General features: G+C 42.3%; 1 protein-coding gene across 6 annotated transcripts in view; it reads left to right on the top strand.

Annotated features, from left to right (window-relative positions):
• The window catches only part of LOC139375108 (bone morphogenetic protein 4-like), a 29,294-nt gene extending 23,865 nt beyond the window's left edge, over nucleotides 1-5,429 (top strand). For all 6 annotated transcript variants that reach the window (XM_071116578.1, XM_071116580.1, XM_071116581.1 and 3 more), the window contains one exon: nucleotides 4,366-5,429. In XM_071116578.1, the coding sequence (XP_070972679.1) occupies nucleotides 4,366-5,231 (866 nt within the window). In that variant the 3' untranslated portion in view covers nucleotides 5,232-5,429. The remainder of the gene's footprint in view (nucleotides 1-4,365) is intronic.
• Nucleotides 5,430-16,353: the final 10,924 nt, after the last annotated feature.

Consider the following 16,353-nt stretch of genomic DNA (forward strand, 5'->3'; position numbering starts at 1 on the left):
CTCCTGCCAACAATGTGTGCACTGGGAGCAGAGCAGACAGACTGGAGAACTCTGGAGAGCTGGAGTGCAAACTCTAACTTATCGTTAAAACCATAAGAAAAAAATCATACATTTCCACGTCAATTCCCAACACAGAATAATGGTTATACCTACCACAACTATATACCCTTGAAAGCGCATCGACTACGGCATGTTTGTTTCTCTGTAAAGGTACACTACTGTTTTTAAATGCAGACACAAAATCCTCTCTGGAGATAGTTTTGAAGCACCACTTCTCTGTAAAGGAATGCCGCTTCACTAGGCGACCAGAACTGTCAATCAAATAATCTCGAGCCGCCTGCACGCTGACCACTCTCTCCTAAAAAACGTACTTTCAAGTTGATTAAATACCGTGACTTACCAAGACATTTAGTAGAAAGAAAAAACATCTTCTGCTAGTAATCGACTCCTGTATTTTTGGAACGGGAGAGACTGATTCGTTTCCGTACTTCCAAGAACACAAACACTCACATTTTTCATAGCTAGCTAGCAAGGGACAGAGAAAGAGGTGAGGGGCACAGTGTATATATAGGTAGGTCGGCCACCAGGCAGACGGAGTCAGAACCGTGCACTAGGCCGATCTATCACCAATCAAAATCTACAGTTGAAGTCGGAAGTTTGCATACACCTTAGCCAAATACATTTAAACTCAGTTTTTGTCAAGCAAAGAGGCACTGAGTTTGACGGTAGGCCTTGAAATACATCCACAGGTACACCTCCAATTGACTCAAATTACGTCAATTAGCCTATCAGAAGCTTCTAAAGCCATTACATCATTTTATGGAATTGTCCAAGCATTTTAAAAGGCACAGTCAACTTAGTGTATGTAAACTTCTGACCCACTGGAATTGTGATACAGTGAAATAATATGTAAACAATTGTTGGAAAAATGACTTGTGTCATGCACAAAGTAGATGTCTCAACCGACTTGCCAAAACTATAGTTTGTTAACAAGACATTTGTGGAGTGGTTGAAAACCTAAGTGTATGTAAACTTCTGACTTCAACTGTGTATCTCGCAGTGAAATGATATATTTTGACATTTCTTAAAGATAAAGATCCTAATTTTGTTTAAATGTTTTAACATTGAAACGTTCACGCTCCTTGGTTATCCACAGTTTGTATAAGAGAGATATGTTAGCATGGATGCTAAGTGTATACTGACAACTATACAAGATATAAGTGTAATATGGATAGCCCAGTCAGAAATAACAGTTTTAAACAGGCTTCATGTAAAACTGAGGGAAAGAGAGGTAAACATGTAGGCTATTTATGTGCAACAAGGACCTTCGCATAACATATGTGGATAAAGTATGTGCTCTAAATTAGATATTTGTCTTGTGTAATCCAGAGATCAAACACGGTGTGACAGTAGTCTAGTGTAGTGGATGGACGAGCAGGCAGAGCTGAAGGGCTGAAGAAGAACATGTCTGCCCTCAGGGGAGTAGGGATTAGTCAGCCTTAATGGGGCCTGTCTAACAGACTGTCTAACACGGCACAGCACAGCACCAAGGCCACTCAGGCACAAGGAGGCTCAGCCGCCTGTCTATGATGCAATGTGTGTGTGTGTGCTATCTTGAAGATCTGTTTCTACTGCTCTCTTTGGGTGTGTTGTTTCCCGCTGTCAAACTATGCTAATAACATGCTTGGAGATTTTTTTTGAGCTGGATAAACTAAGTTGTTTATTATATAAATTCCATTATATACCGCTTCAATTTAGTCCATTTTTTAGGATCACTACAAAGTAATAAGATACAGTTGAAGTCGGAGGTTTGCATACACCTTAGCCAAATACATTTCAACTCAGTTTTTCCCAATTCCTGACATGTAATTCATGTAAAAATTCCCTGTCTTAGATCAGTTAGGATCACTGCTTTATTTTAAGAATGTGAAATGTCAGAATAATAGTAGAAAGAATGATTTATTTCAGCATTTATTTATTTCATCACATTCCCAGTGGGTCAGTTTACACATACTCAATTAGTGTTTGATAGCGTTGCCTTTAAATTGTTTAACTTGGGTCAAACATTTCGGGTAGCCTTCCACAAGCTTCCCACAATAAGTTGGGTGAATTTTGGCCGATTCCTCCTGACAGAGCTGGTGTAACTGAGTCGGGTTTGTAGGCCTCCTTGCTTGCGCACGCTTTTCCAGTTCTGCCCACACATTTTCTATGGGATTGAGGTCAGGGCTTTGTGATGGCCACTCCAATACCTTAACATTGTTGTCCTTAAGCCATTTTGCCACAACTTTGGAAGTATGCTTGGGGTCATTGTCCATTTGGAAGACCCATTTGCGACTAAGCTTTAACTTCCTGACTGATGTCTTGAGATGTTGCTTCAATATATCCTCCCTCATGATGCCATCTATTTTGTGAAGTGCACCAGTCCCTCCTGCAGCAAAGCACCCCACAACATGATGCTGCCACCCCTGTGCTTCACAGTTGGGATGGTGTTCTTTGACTTGCAAGCCTCCCCTTTTTCCTCCAAACATAACAATGGTCATTATGGCCAAACAGTTCTATTTTTGTTTGATCAGACCAGAGGGCATTTCTACAAAATGTACGATCTTTGTCCCCATGTGCAGATGCAAACCATAGTCTGGCTTTTTTATGGAGGTTTTGGAGCAGTGGCTTCTTCCGTGCTGAGCGGCCTTTCAGGTTATGTCGTTATAGAACTTGTTTTAGTGTGGATGTAGATACTTTTGTAACTGTTTCCTCCAGCATCTTCACAAGGTCCTCTGCTGTTGTTCTGGGATTGATTTGCACATTTCGCACTAAAATACGTTCATCTCTAGGAGACAGAACGTGTCTCCTTCCTGAGCGGTATGACGGCTGCGTGGTCACATGGTGTTTATACTTGTGTACTATTGTTTGTACAGATGAACATGGTACCTTCAGCCATTTGGAAATTGTTCCCAAGGATGAACCAGACTTGCGGAGGTCTACAATTCTTTTTCTGAGGTCTTGGCTGATTTCTTTTGATTTTCCCATGATGTCAAGCAAAGAGGCACTGTGTTTGAAGGTAGGCCTTGAAATACATTCGCAGGTACACCTCCAATTGACTCAAATGATGTCAATTAGCCTATCAGAAGCTTCTAAAGCCATGACATAATTTTCTGGAATTTTCCTAGCTGTTTAATGGCACAGTCAACTTAGTGTATGTAAACTTCTGACCCACTGGAATTGTGATACAGTGAATTAAAAGTTAAATAACCTGTCTGTAAACAATTGTTGGAAAAATGACTTGTGTCATGCACAAAGTAGATGTCCTAACCGACTTGCCAAAACTATAGTTTGTTAACAAGACATTTGTGAAGTGGTTGATACACTTAGGTTGGAGTCATTAAAACTTGTTTATGTTAACTTCCGACTTCAACTGTACTTATTCAAGGCACCAAGTTCAAGTTTACAATGACAGAGCTATGGAAGGACAACTATGTGAAAATGTTAGTTTCACGTTGGGAGAAACTGTACAGGGAAAAATGCAAAGACACCTCTTGAGGTTAAAGATTCAATTACCCATGGAATACTGCAGGAGTTTGAACTATGGTTAAAACAAACTGTTTGTCAGGCCTCCACTTAGTCTTAGCTGCCCCACCACCAAAGGATTGTCTGTGGGAATCCGTAATGATTATTCATGATGAAAATGATAAATGTCCCCAGTTAACAAACTGCGGAGCCAATCAAAAAACACAGCAGGTTTTAATAATGCAAACCACCTGGGTAAGATTAAGGCCTCGGTGTGAAATAACAGGGCCAGATTGAGCAGAAAAATAGTAGACACAACATTCCTTTCCCAACAATGGTGATCTTGCCAGAAATCTGCAGACTTTGCATGGAATAGCTACCCTCTACTATGTTTATACTGTAGCTCCTGTACGTTAATCACCACCCTCTAAGTAATGCATGTTTCATCAAAGCGCTCAGAGAAAGGCATTGTGGGAAGTCCTGGAAGGTCCTTATGGATAGATAAGGAAGTATAGTTAAAGCATGTTACACTGACGATTGACAATTGACAGAAAGGGAACTGATTTAAACAACTGGCGGTGTAATCGTTTGAGGGAACAAGTAAATAGTAACAAGAGAGAAGGGAAAGGAAATTCAATATATTCATATTTTACATGCAAGGTCCTTCCTTTGAGAGCTCACATAGGTCAACAGTTTTTTCCTATTGAACTGGATTCTGAATTGAAGCAATCACTTCACTCAGTTCAAGGATGAACTCTTAAATCAAACCTATAGATGCTTTCATCAGAGTCAAGATGGCAGCTCGTACAGACTCCCTTGATAAAAGTGCTGACATTGACTGTGTCCGGTTTTCTTTCTCAGAGCACATGGAGCGGGTTCATCCGGGGGATCTTCAGACGAAGAATGGCGAGGCCGCCCCGCTGCGCTTCCTCTTCAATCTCAGCAGCATCCCAGAGGACGAGCTGCTCTCGTCGGCCGAGCTGCGTCTGTTCCGGCAAGAGATCGAAGAGGCCATTTCGGGGAGCGGGGGGGACAAGGAGGGGCTCCACCGGATAAACGTGTACGAGGTTCTGAAGCCCCCGCGGGCCGGGCAGCTAATCACGCGGCTCTTGGACACGCGGCTGGTTCGCCATAACGCCTCGCGCTGGGAGAGCTTCGACGTGAGCCCCGCCGTGCTGCGTTGGACACGGGAGCGCTTGCCCAACCACGGGCTGGCTGTGGAGGTCCAGCACCTCAACCAGACACCGCGCCACCAGGGCCGCCACGTGCGCATCAGCCGCTCACTGCACCAGGAACCCGGGGAGGACTGGGAGCAGCTACGCCCCCTGTTGGTCACCTTCGGCCACGACGGCAAGGGCCACCCGTTGACGCGCCGGGGCAAGCGTAGCCCAAAGCAGCGGGGGCGTAAGCGCAACCGCAACTGCCGCCGTCACGCGCTGTACGTGGACTTCAGCGATGTGGGCTGGAATGACTGGATAGTGGCGCCCCCAGGGTACCAGGCATACTACTGCCATGGGGAGTGCCCCTTCCCCCTGGCAGACCACCTGAACTCTACCAACCACGCCATCGTGCAGACGTTGGTGAACTCGGTGAACACCAACATTCCCAAGGCCTGCTGCGTGCCCACGGAGCTCAGTGCCATCTCCATGCTCTACCTGGACGAACACGACAAGGTAGTCCTAAAAAACTACCAGGAAATGGTAGTGGAAGGGTGCGGTTGCCGCTAACACTGACTATGGGCAACTTTAGGCAGGCAGCACAGACGCTAAGAAAAGACCCCACTTTACTCCCAAAAATGTTCACTTGGACCTTTATTTATAACTTTTATGTTGCGATGTATGTTTGTCTAATTTTTTGGTTTCCTTGACAATATGATCATATATTTTGACAAAATATATATATATATATATATATATATATATATATATATATATATATATTTATATCTACATATAAAAGTGAGTCCTTATTTTAAACATAAATAAAAAGCTGTACAACTTTTCATAATGTATATTAGATTGTATAAGGTTTTTAAAATGAGAAAATAGTATAAAAAAAAATAAAAAATAAAAATAAAGTTTATTTACTGGTAATATTTATTGCGTTTATATTATATACATTTAAAATAAAAAATTCAAACAAATTGCCTTCCAATATTACATTTGAGCAGATCACAAGAAGCTCAAATTGTGTACTTAAATAGGGCACTGTGTGAAAGCACTGATTTGTTATGAATCAATCGAAGTAATCAGAAATGTGCATTGATTTTAATTCACCTCTTTACATAGATCTTTAAACCAATGATTTTATTAGATAAGTCCCTTGAGTAAGAATTAGATTTTTTATGTATAACTGTAAAAATCGATCAGATAATATGGGTTGTGAAAAATGAAAAGTTGACAGCAAAGGTTCATGACTGTTTTATATGAGTTTGTATTTAACACGTTTGGGTCTGATACTTTTGAAAATGTACTCAAGTAATTGTTGCAATTCATTATAACAGAGGAATCTTTCTGATGCTCTCTCTCCCAAATAAAATAATGTTCAGTCTGGCATTATCCAACTTGGATTGATTCACACTTGAGGAAAGGACTTTAGACATTTCTCAACATAGCTGTTTTGTAAGATGAAGATCACCTTTTGCCATTTATAAGCATAAAGAATAATGTAACAATTAGAGACCAAATAGACCTAGGCATGGGATACTTGGGGATAGGCTACACCATGCTCAAATTTCACTTTTATGTCAATTAGTTTATATGGGGTGGTTTGACACTCGCTAATCCAATTGCCATCTGGGTGGATAGTTGAAATTGATTGTTGGAGACAGTTGAGAAGTGATCCAAATGTTTCCGACGGTTTAGTGTTCGGGGCACGACTGTGGACGATGGGTCATACACTGACACATGGCGATATACGTTCTCGGAAGAATCAAAGGTTAGACCGTCTGTCTCCATCCTTTGTCTTCGGCGGCTCATGCCGACAGAATAAAGACGCCCGTCTCCAACTTGTGCCCCATTAGACAATGCACTTCTACATCACTTATTTACAATCGGATGACTGCACCAAATTATGTGATAAGGTTTGGAGAGGTGAGTCCTTTTAACTTTTCAGGACATCCCACTGTATGTAGCATTCCCCCCATGTCCCTGCACGAGCTTTGTATAGGCTAGGGGACATGTAAGATAAATACATTTGGCATTATTGGAGAAATTATATTTTTCAGCTTACCTTGGAAATGTTTTAGGCCTGCGTGCTTGGAAAGAGTAGAAGGCAAACTTTTCTTCCCCCAATGCACAACACTCAGAAAAAGCAATGTCTCCAATCCGCAACAAATGCATCACCACGGGAGTCACACAAACCCAAACAAGCCTTTTTGCCATGGTTGAGGTCAGCCGGTTGTTTCTGAAGGCTTTGACCTAAAAAAAATCTAAGGATTTTCAATTAACCTCCCAATTGCTAAAGTAATGCAAATTAATGTGCCAATATTTTGGGTTTACTCAATTAGCATTTTAGATCACAGGTTGACGGGTGGAATTATGTGGTAGACTTGTCTATATTCCAATGGAATGTGTGTAGCATGGTTTTGTTGGTGTTATTTAGTCTTTCCATCTTAGACCATGATTTCTGCTCACCTCAGAGAAGTTTACCACAGTCAACCTCAGGCTCTCGGACAGCTGTTGGGCTTGCCTTTGATGCCCGCATATCAGGCGTAGCCTCGTCAAAAAGAGGCTGAAAATAATTTCATTTTGAAGTGGCTGAAGGCAGAGGGGAGTTCTTCTTTTTAGCAGCTTGACAGCGCAGTTACACACATTTCAACTGATCTCCTGAGTTTAGATAACATCAACAACTTATGGTAACTGTCTGCCTGGTTATTATCCCACCTACACTGTTAATTTTAAGTGCTTTGTAACACCAAAACTTGTGGCAACTGAGCTGCCACCAACTTGAAGGAGATGAAACCTGAACTGCTGGAGTATTGAAACACATCATCCTGAGATGTTTCGAAACATTACATGGTGTGTTGTAACACCACAAAATCATCAAGTGTTGTGTAACACCTTGCTAGGGACTGGGAGCACTAACAGAAAAGATTGAAAACATTATTTTGGTTATTCAAGTCCTGTTTAGTGCAGAATTAGATACCTTCTCTTTTGGTGTTGTTTTTTTTCTCTCTAAAGCTTCGAAACACCATTATGATGTTTTGAATTCTGTCTAGTGAAGAATTTGATCCCCTTTTCTTAAGTGTCATAATGTATACCATTGTTTTATGTATTTTATAAGTGGACATTTTACATCATTTTGTCAGGCATTGTCAAACAGTTTTCAAACCACCAGCACAGACTGGCAGGTGTACTGTAAAAATGTAAGATTCTTACCTTACCTCTTCTCTTAACAACCATGAAATTCTGTGGGAATTCTCTGCTGTCCTCATTGAATGTCAATTTGTCTAACGGTTTTGATATTCATTCACTATGATCCATTACACGTCATGGCACAACAAGCTTAATACTAATATATAAATATAATTTTCTATCTTCAAACTTCATATACTGTGTGAAAAAATCATAAAGTCCAATTTTTGGGAATTACCCACAATCCTCTAAAAACAGAGTCACTTGGAAAGATAGGAAATGCAAGGTAATTAAAACCAAAGACTTCCAATAAGTTCAATCACTACATTTTCTCTCTTCGGTTATCCTCATGAAAGATACTTACATTTTGAGCAACATATTCAGTTGGATTTATTCTTACATTAATTTGGTCAAATTGAATTAACAAATAGTTTAAACAACTTACAAACATTTATTTTAAAGATATTTTGAAACTTTATTGAGACAGTTCTGAAATGACAGAGGGGATACAGATAGGTGGGAGAAACAGATTGAAGAGTTGGAGAGGGGAATTGAACCCCGGTCTTCAGTGGGGAGAGGGGGGGGACTAAGCCAGGTGAGTTATCGCTAGACCACAGGCTCTGGACTACTTGCATTCATTTTGATTAAGTATATGTTGTTGTTGTTTTGTCACTTTTAATTCAACCCATAATAATTTCTTGCTGTGTGGTTGAGTGGGTAAAATTCCAACAAAATGTACCATCTTATTGCCCCCCTGTTTCCAATCTGTCTAAATAAAGTGTTGAAAAAATGAAGGTGGAATTCCACAAAAAATATTCTCCATAGTCCCTTATCATCAATCAATATTTAGGCTATAAACCATTTGCATTTATAAACCATTGATTGTATGAGAAACACTGTTTTTGTGTTTTGATGCTGCCTTTTACATGCACTGATACTCCAAAAAGGGTTTTCACAACACTCTCTTAAAAACACAGATATTCAGGTTGAAGAACCACTTTGGGTGTTTCAGAGTACTTCATTTCTCTTTTAAAACACATTATATGTTTTAGTGATTAGTGATTCCACTAATGGCTGGAGTGGAATCAGTAGAATGGTATCAAATATATCAAACATGGTTTGATGCCATTCCATTTGCTCCATTCCAGCCATTATTATGAACCTTCCTCCCCTCAGTAGCCTCCTGTGTTGGGTTTACAGCCAAACACCAGAGCTCAGCTTTTCAACTTTTCATCACACAATCATGGTATTTTAAGACTTTCTATTTGTATTGTGTATAGCCTACCTTCCACAAAGACTACGCATGTTTATTAAAATGCCCGGAAAGCAACGTATTATGTAATGAGCCAATAGTCAACAACCTACTATTAACTTCAAGGCCGATGTAGGATCTTCAAAGTCTGAACTGGGGAGGGGGAGGGGTTATTCAAATGGCATATTGAGAAACTATTTTAAGATTACTCATCAGTTGTAATGGTTGTGCATACATTCTAATGCAGACGATATATTACTTTTGACTTTTTCTGGATTTACAAAATGAATATTTATTTTAGAGAACAGATTCCTTCAGGGTGCTTTGTCATGCATTCTGATGTGATGCAAGAGGCCATTCTCACAAAATTGCAGGTGAGTCATTACACGCCGAGTCTGTTAACAAGGGACAACACATTTCCTGGTTGAACTCTTCAAAAAACTTTTAATTCGGACCTTCTGCAGTAAAAGTTTAGCGTTTATCGACGATAAACTGTCCTTCAAGAATATGGAAAGATGATCTCTGGGTGCTCCATATCCTTATCATTACAATCTCTTCCTCGAAGTTCATGGAGATAATTGTCTATAAATCAGAGATCCCCAGGTTAGACATTTAGACAAAACATAGGCCTATCAGTCTTGCTTTCCTAGAAGACACGGTTTATATTGCTGACAAGCCCTCTGCAGTAGCCTCGCTTTTTAAATAGCTATAACAGGTAGGCTACTAGGCTAATGGGATTACGTTGTAGTATTCTTAAGGCCCTACACACGACCTAACAAAAAAACATTATCATCACTGAAATGTATCAGTGCAGCAGACCACCAAGGCAGACATTCCTATTCTGAACCCTGGGCTATAGCTACAGCTTTCTGTTTAGTTTCTATTGCTTTGAGGCAGTAAACACTACATTTCACAGCTGATAAAGGAAGGCTAGCCTTTTGTTTGTGGACAGAATACATGTAGGGCCCACCAATGTTCTTATGGACAGAGAGCTTATGGACAAAGCTCTCGCTCTTTCTTTCCTTCTCTCTTCCTTAATATGACCAGATTCCAATGGCAGCCATTGGGCACATGGCCTCGCTGGACTTAAGTCCTTCGATTGGTTTGAAAGCGGTCATTTCAGATTAAAGGGGGGTGCGTCCCTACGCTAGAATGAGATCTTTAAAGCCCCTGTTAGAACGGGGCGTCGCCCTGTCGCCTGTTCCATGGTGCATCTTTGCCCTGCATCACGCCACCCCTCATCTACCAGGGATTGGGTGGGGGTGCAGGAGGATTGGGTGGGGGTGCAGGAGGATTGTGTGAGGGTGGAGGAGGATTGGATGGGGGAGGATTGGGTGGGGGAGTGATGAGAGCTGATGTCAGTGCAGCTGGAGGTCAGGGCCTCTCGTTTCACTCTCCCACTCATGGAATGGTAAAACACGCACACACACACCGAGCTGAGGGGGTTGAAACACTAGATCGTGACCATTGCCCATCTGTAGGGGTTATCTGTGTCACACACTACCCCTCACCCCTGCCTGTAACTCATCTCCACTTATCAAACACCTCTGCTCTGACACATGGTACCAGGACAGGCCCTTGTACGCTGAGGGTATGAAACTGTCATCAAGGGAATAAACTGGCCTCAGGGTCATCTGCAACACACACACTCTCAGAGGAGTGGAAAAAGTTGAGTCCTTCACTGGCAACTCTGGTGTCAATGGTTACTGTAACGCAAAGAAAAATACAATTCACATTTTATTTGTTATTTTCTTCACTTGTCTATCAGATATTTCACCTTAACAACTGTTCCGAAATACAGCACGGGGGAAAAACATACAGTGATTAAAGCACACCAGGTCTTAACGACAGTCTTCTCACTAATACACACTGAGAGGGGGATTTTAGTGGAAATTTCCACTTGGTGAAGAAACAACCGACAGGTTTTTAAATTGAAAGTGCCGGTGTCGCTGTGTGGACGGAATGACTCTTTTGTTGGGTGAGTCTGCAGTCTAATTTTCGGCAGGGCAGGGTGTCGCTATGCTAGGCCCAGCCCTATGCATTTTCATTAGATATGCCTAATGAAAAAAAGGCCGCTGGACAGCCCAGACCCCCAACTGTCTCCTGGCCTGTAGTTCAGGCAGTGGCCCAGCTCCCATCTCCTCTCTACCTACAGGTGTGTTTCTACCTTAACTGTCTAAGCCTACTTTACTTCTTCAACTAAAGATGAACAGATAGATGACAATATTGCTTTCACCAATAAACTTGCTTGAAAATCTGTGATCATGAAGGAAAGGAGATGACGGTGGTAGACTCAGGTTTTGCCACCCCTCTTCCTTCAGTATTCCTGTGGCAGGAAGTTTACCAAAAGCTATGTTGCACTATAAGTATCACTCAGCGCAAAATGAGTCCACCAACGCCCTAGCTAACTGTTGCAAACTGGTCTGTTGTAAACACACTCTTTTAAAGAGACAAAGCAACTCTCAAAGCTGAAGGGCTCTAACCCATCTGCCACCACCCACTTCAATGGACTAATCCACTTTTCAGACATAGGTCAGGTTCATAGTCAGACATGCAACCTCATCCACTGACATAATAGTGTTTACATCGGAGCAGTTTCCCTTTGTGAATTAGGTTACTAGACTTTTCTCATTCAGATCGCCTAAACATAGGGAAACAGAGCTAGGTTCTGAGATACAACTCGACCGAGGGCGGCCTGCCTGTGTTGGACCTGAGTGTTTATTTGATAACAGACTCCCTCTATGTTGGTACGTAGGGCCTTTGTGTGGGCCCTCAGAGAGGCAGTTGGATTATGCCCGGGGTTTTTGTGGGCTACAGTTTGAAAGCAACAACGTGAAACCAGAGCTGTAATGCGACCTTGAGGCAATTAGGCTAACAATAGGTCTGTTTTTTCTTCCACCTGTTTTATGCTGCTAAACACTATTTAAGGGGGGAAATACGAGGAGAAACGTAAGCATTTTTTGGATCAGTAGAGAAAATAAACTCATGTAATGGATGAAATCAGCCATACTTGTAGTTTTTGGGGTGTAATCATGGAAGGGCACAGCATATGTCAGGGAAATAGTTTTTGGGCTGTGCCCAAAGGTCGTTTTTGGGCTGTGCACTCTTTGGAAGTTGTCTCACCTTGCTTTTTTAAAAGTGGGGCAGTTGGAAGTTGAGGGAGGGACATGAAGTTAATGGAAACAGTTTTGTCGGAGTGCAGTCGTCCCTTTCCCATGTTTGCAGACTTACATAGAGGGGTAGCTAGAGGGGGGAGAGGGAGGGAGAGACCGGCACCTCCCCACCTTCCTCCCTCCCTTTCGCTGCCGTATTCTTCCCTGAATGGAGTGTGTCCACCGGATCTGCCTGGGATGAAATGTCATATCTCAGACTGATCTTTATCTCTTAATCGCTTCCTTTGTCTCCCATGATTCCCCAGACCCTCCCTTGCTTCCCTCCACGGACCAAGGCCTTTGATGTGTCAGACACGGTTAGGGACGCTGGGGATGTGTGTGTGTGCGGGGGGGGGGGGGGGGGGGGGTCTGGCTCTTCTCTAGACTGAACTAAACGAGAGCTGCAGGAGTTATCAAGATGCACCAGTGGAGGACACTATTTGAAGAGGGCTGGTGTGTTATAGAGGATGTTGCAGTGTTTCCAGGGTGGTTTTTAAAGAGAGTGTGTGTGTGTGTGTGTGTTTAAAATGAACAACCAGCCCATAGGGTTGAACTCAGATGATGGTGGGTTGGCCTTATTTCCCATCTCTATCGGCCACAAACAGATAGTTGTTGTGGTGTCATAGCCAGCCAAATATGAATTCTACACAGAGAGGGGAAAATGGATTAAAAATACACAATAAGAGAACAAAAAAATTCCTAGGAAGCTTTTGGATCCAGGCTCTGGCCTGTTTTTTAAAATGCAGCTGGACTGAAGATGGGGGCAGGGGGGGGAGGGGGGGGTACTAAAGAGGTGAGTGTAGAGAGAGGTCAGAGTGTGCAGTTCTGCAGTTGCACAATATGGAAGAAAGAAGGGAGTGAAAGAAAGAAAGGAATAGGTAGAATGGAAAAGGATGAGTGAACAACATGGAGTGGAGAAGGGACAAGGGACAGTATAGACATGGCAATGGACAAGGGAGAGAACAGAGGTGGAGAGAGGAAGGAGTAGAATGAGGGGTAAAGAGAGAGCATGAGTGAGGGAACCCAGCCAGGCGTTTTGGGTTTCATTCTGAGCGACTGGAGTATGGCTGCTTCAGGATCATAAAAAATGTGCTGCTGCTTTCCATGGGGGAAATTTCTGTATGTGGTTCTGTCTGTACTGAAAAACATCACCACAGCATGATGCTGCTACCCCCATGCTTCACCGTAGGGATGGTGCCAGGTTTCCTCCAGACGTGACGCTTGTCAGTCAGGCCAAAGAGTTCAATCTTGGTTTCATCAGACCAAGTGTCAGACCATGTGTCTTTTTACTGAGGAGTGCCTTCCGTCTGGCAACTCTACTGTAAAGGCCTGATTGGTGGAGTGCTGCAGAGATGGTTGTCCTTCTGGAAGGTTCTCCCATCTCAACAGAGGAAGTCTTGAGCTCTGTCAGAGTGACCATCAGGTTTTTGATCACCTCCCTGACCAATGCCCTTCTCCCCCGATTGCTCAGTTTGGCCGGGTGGCCAGCTCTAGGAAGAGTTATTTACTTATGTAAATAAGGTATTTCTGTAAAAAAATAAATGCTAAAATTGACAAAAAAGTGTTTTCGTTTTGTCATTATGGGGTATTATGTGGTGATTGCTGAGGAAAAAATGTATTTAATCAATTTTAGAATAAGGCTGTAATATAACAAAATGTGGAAAACGTCAAGGGGTCTTAATACTTTCCGAATACACTGTAAAAGATACATAAGATGTATCAGGGACAATTGTTCTCATGTTGACTCGTGTGATGGTCACAACATTAAATGTAAAGCCAAAGCTAGCAGGGGTACATTATGTGCCCCCTCTGCTGGTGGGATACAACATGACACTGTATGTGTCTGGCCACACACACACACACACACACACACACGTCATACACACAGTAAGCTAACAAAGCAGGCGTAAAAGAAAAGCCTGAGCGGTGTTTCTTTCTTTCTGGTCATGATGAGAAAAAACAAAGGAGGAGGAGGTTCTCTTCTGCACTGTTCAACCAATCCAGTATGTGTGGAGGAGGAGTTAAACTGGAGTGTTGTGTCACAGGCTCTCTTTCCATTTCCCCTGAAAACCGGATGCATCCAGTTGTTTCCACCCCTCTGAAGGTGCACACACAGGGACGGTTTGCAACTGCTGGTGAGGCGGCAGGTAACCTAGCGGTTAGAGCGTTGAACCAGTAACCAAAATGTTGCTGGTCCGAATCGCTGAGCTGACAAGGTGAAATATCTGTCTATGTGCCCTTGAGCAAGGCACTTAGTCCCAATTGCTCCAGGGTTGACGTTAATAATGGCTGATCCTGGCCGTGACCCCACTCTGAGGGTCTCAGGGGGATTTGAGATATGCAAAAAACATATTTCCAATTCACATATGTTTATGAATGCACACGCAAAATAGTACAAAAGTAAGCACCCACAATGTGTAAAATGTAAACAATAACATATTTCTCTGTGGTCAGACCACCCAGCAACTGCTTGAATAGCTTGACAAAGATAGGAGACCTGACTCAGAGTAAGAGGTTTGAACTTTGCCAAAAGCAACATTGTTCGTTTCGCAGGGAGTGATGCAACGCAAGGGCATTGCCACCTGGAGATGGAGGTTGAAGGGTGAAGGCTGGAGGGGTGGAAAAAGAATAACAACATTAGCCTCAGAAAAAAAAGTCACCACAAAAACTGATCCGTCAACACCACATAAAACCCAATGACTGTATCTTGCCTATGCTGCTCTGTACCATCACTCATTCATATATCCTTATGTACATATTCTTTATCCCCTTACACTGTGTACAAGACAGTAGTTTTGGAATTGTTAGTTAGATTACTTGTTATTACTGCATTGTCGGAACTAGAAGCACAAGCATTTCGCTACACTCGCATTAACATCTGCTAACCATGTGTATGTGACAAATAAAATTTGATTTGATTTGATTTATGCTGACTTTTACCATCTCCTTTCTGATTATGACATTTATAAACCCTGGATTTTCAAATTGTGGAGAGACATTGTTTCATCCACCAGTGTATCAGTGTGTGTATTTGTACATGTACGACTAGCATAGTGAAAATAAACCTGCACTTTTACCCAGATTATTCCTAAGCTTGAACAAACGTTGACACTCCCTCCATTGCAAGGTTTTGTCAAGAGGCTGCTTGTTGCTTTTGGCATGGACATACACAACTGTATACATTCAGCCATGAACATTAGGGTGAGATCATGAACATATGGGCCAGCATTGAAGCTTGGGGTACACCCTGGCTATGTTAGTGAATGCTAGTCATGTATAAATACTATTACCCCTCCCTGTGAGGTAAACATGTCCACACAGTGAAGACAAATCAAAAACGGGAATGACAATGGAATTAATATGAAATATTGCATGGCAGTTCTGTTATAATTCACATGGTTGTTGTCCAGTTCTCATGATCTGGATTCATGTTTAATAGATGAGCATGTTCAGCTTTAAATTTTACTAGTAGTTAGCCATGTCCAGCCAACTCAGCCAACATCCCAGTGAAAGTGAAAAGTATCCCAGTGGAAGTGAAAAGTGCCCGTCTAACTGGTATCAAGCACATTAGAGATTTCGATCTCTATTCTGTATCCCTCACTAATGGAATCATTAGTGATAAGTGTAAGAGTTGGGGAGGTTGTGTCAGTATCGTTGCATTCTTCTCTGTGTTACTCACTTTGTGATGGTTGTTTTTCCTGTGAGTGAATACTTCCTCTGGGGCCAGCAAAAAGTTGAAGAGTGGAAAAAACAGCAACACAAACTTTCAATTAAACCATTCCATCTTGTAATAAAACAAATTACAAAAAATTGAGAGCCAGACCAAACAAACAAGGCCGTTACCGTAGTAACTGAAGAGACCTGCTGAGGTGTTGCCCTCAGGATTTGGGGGATGGGTACGATCCAGGTGTGGGGTTGTGACCTTTTTTACGTGCTACTGGCACTGCCTCGGCACGCAGGATTACAGGCACTATGCCTATGAGTTGGGTAAAGTTTAGGCATAAGGCTGGGGAGGTCTATCACTTTGAGGATAGAGGGCCTCTTTTGTCTTTTGTTTTGTTCTAATGTGCCTTAACAACATTAGGAGGGA

The sequence above is a fragment of the Oncorhynchus clarkii genome, chromosome 19, assembly GCF_045791955.1.
Source record: "Oncorhynchus clarkii lewisi isolate Uvic-CL-2024 chromosome 19, UVic_Ocla_1.0, whole genome shotgun sequence".
In the NCBI taxonomy this organism is placed as follows: domain Eukaryota; kingdom Metazoa; phylum Chordata; class Actinopteri; order Salmoniformes; family Salmonidae; genus Oncorhynchus; species Oncorhynchus clarkii.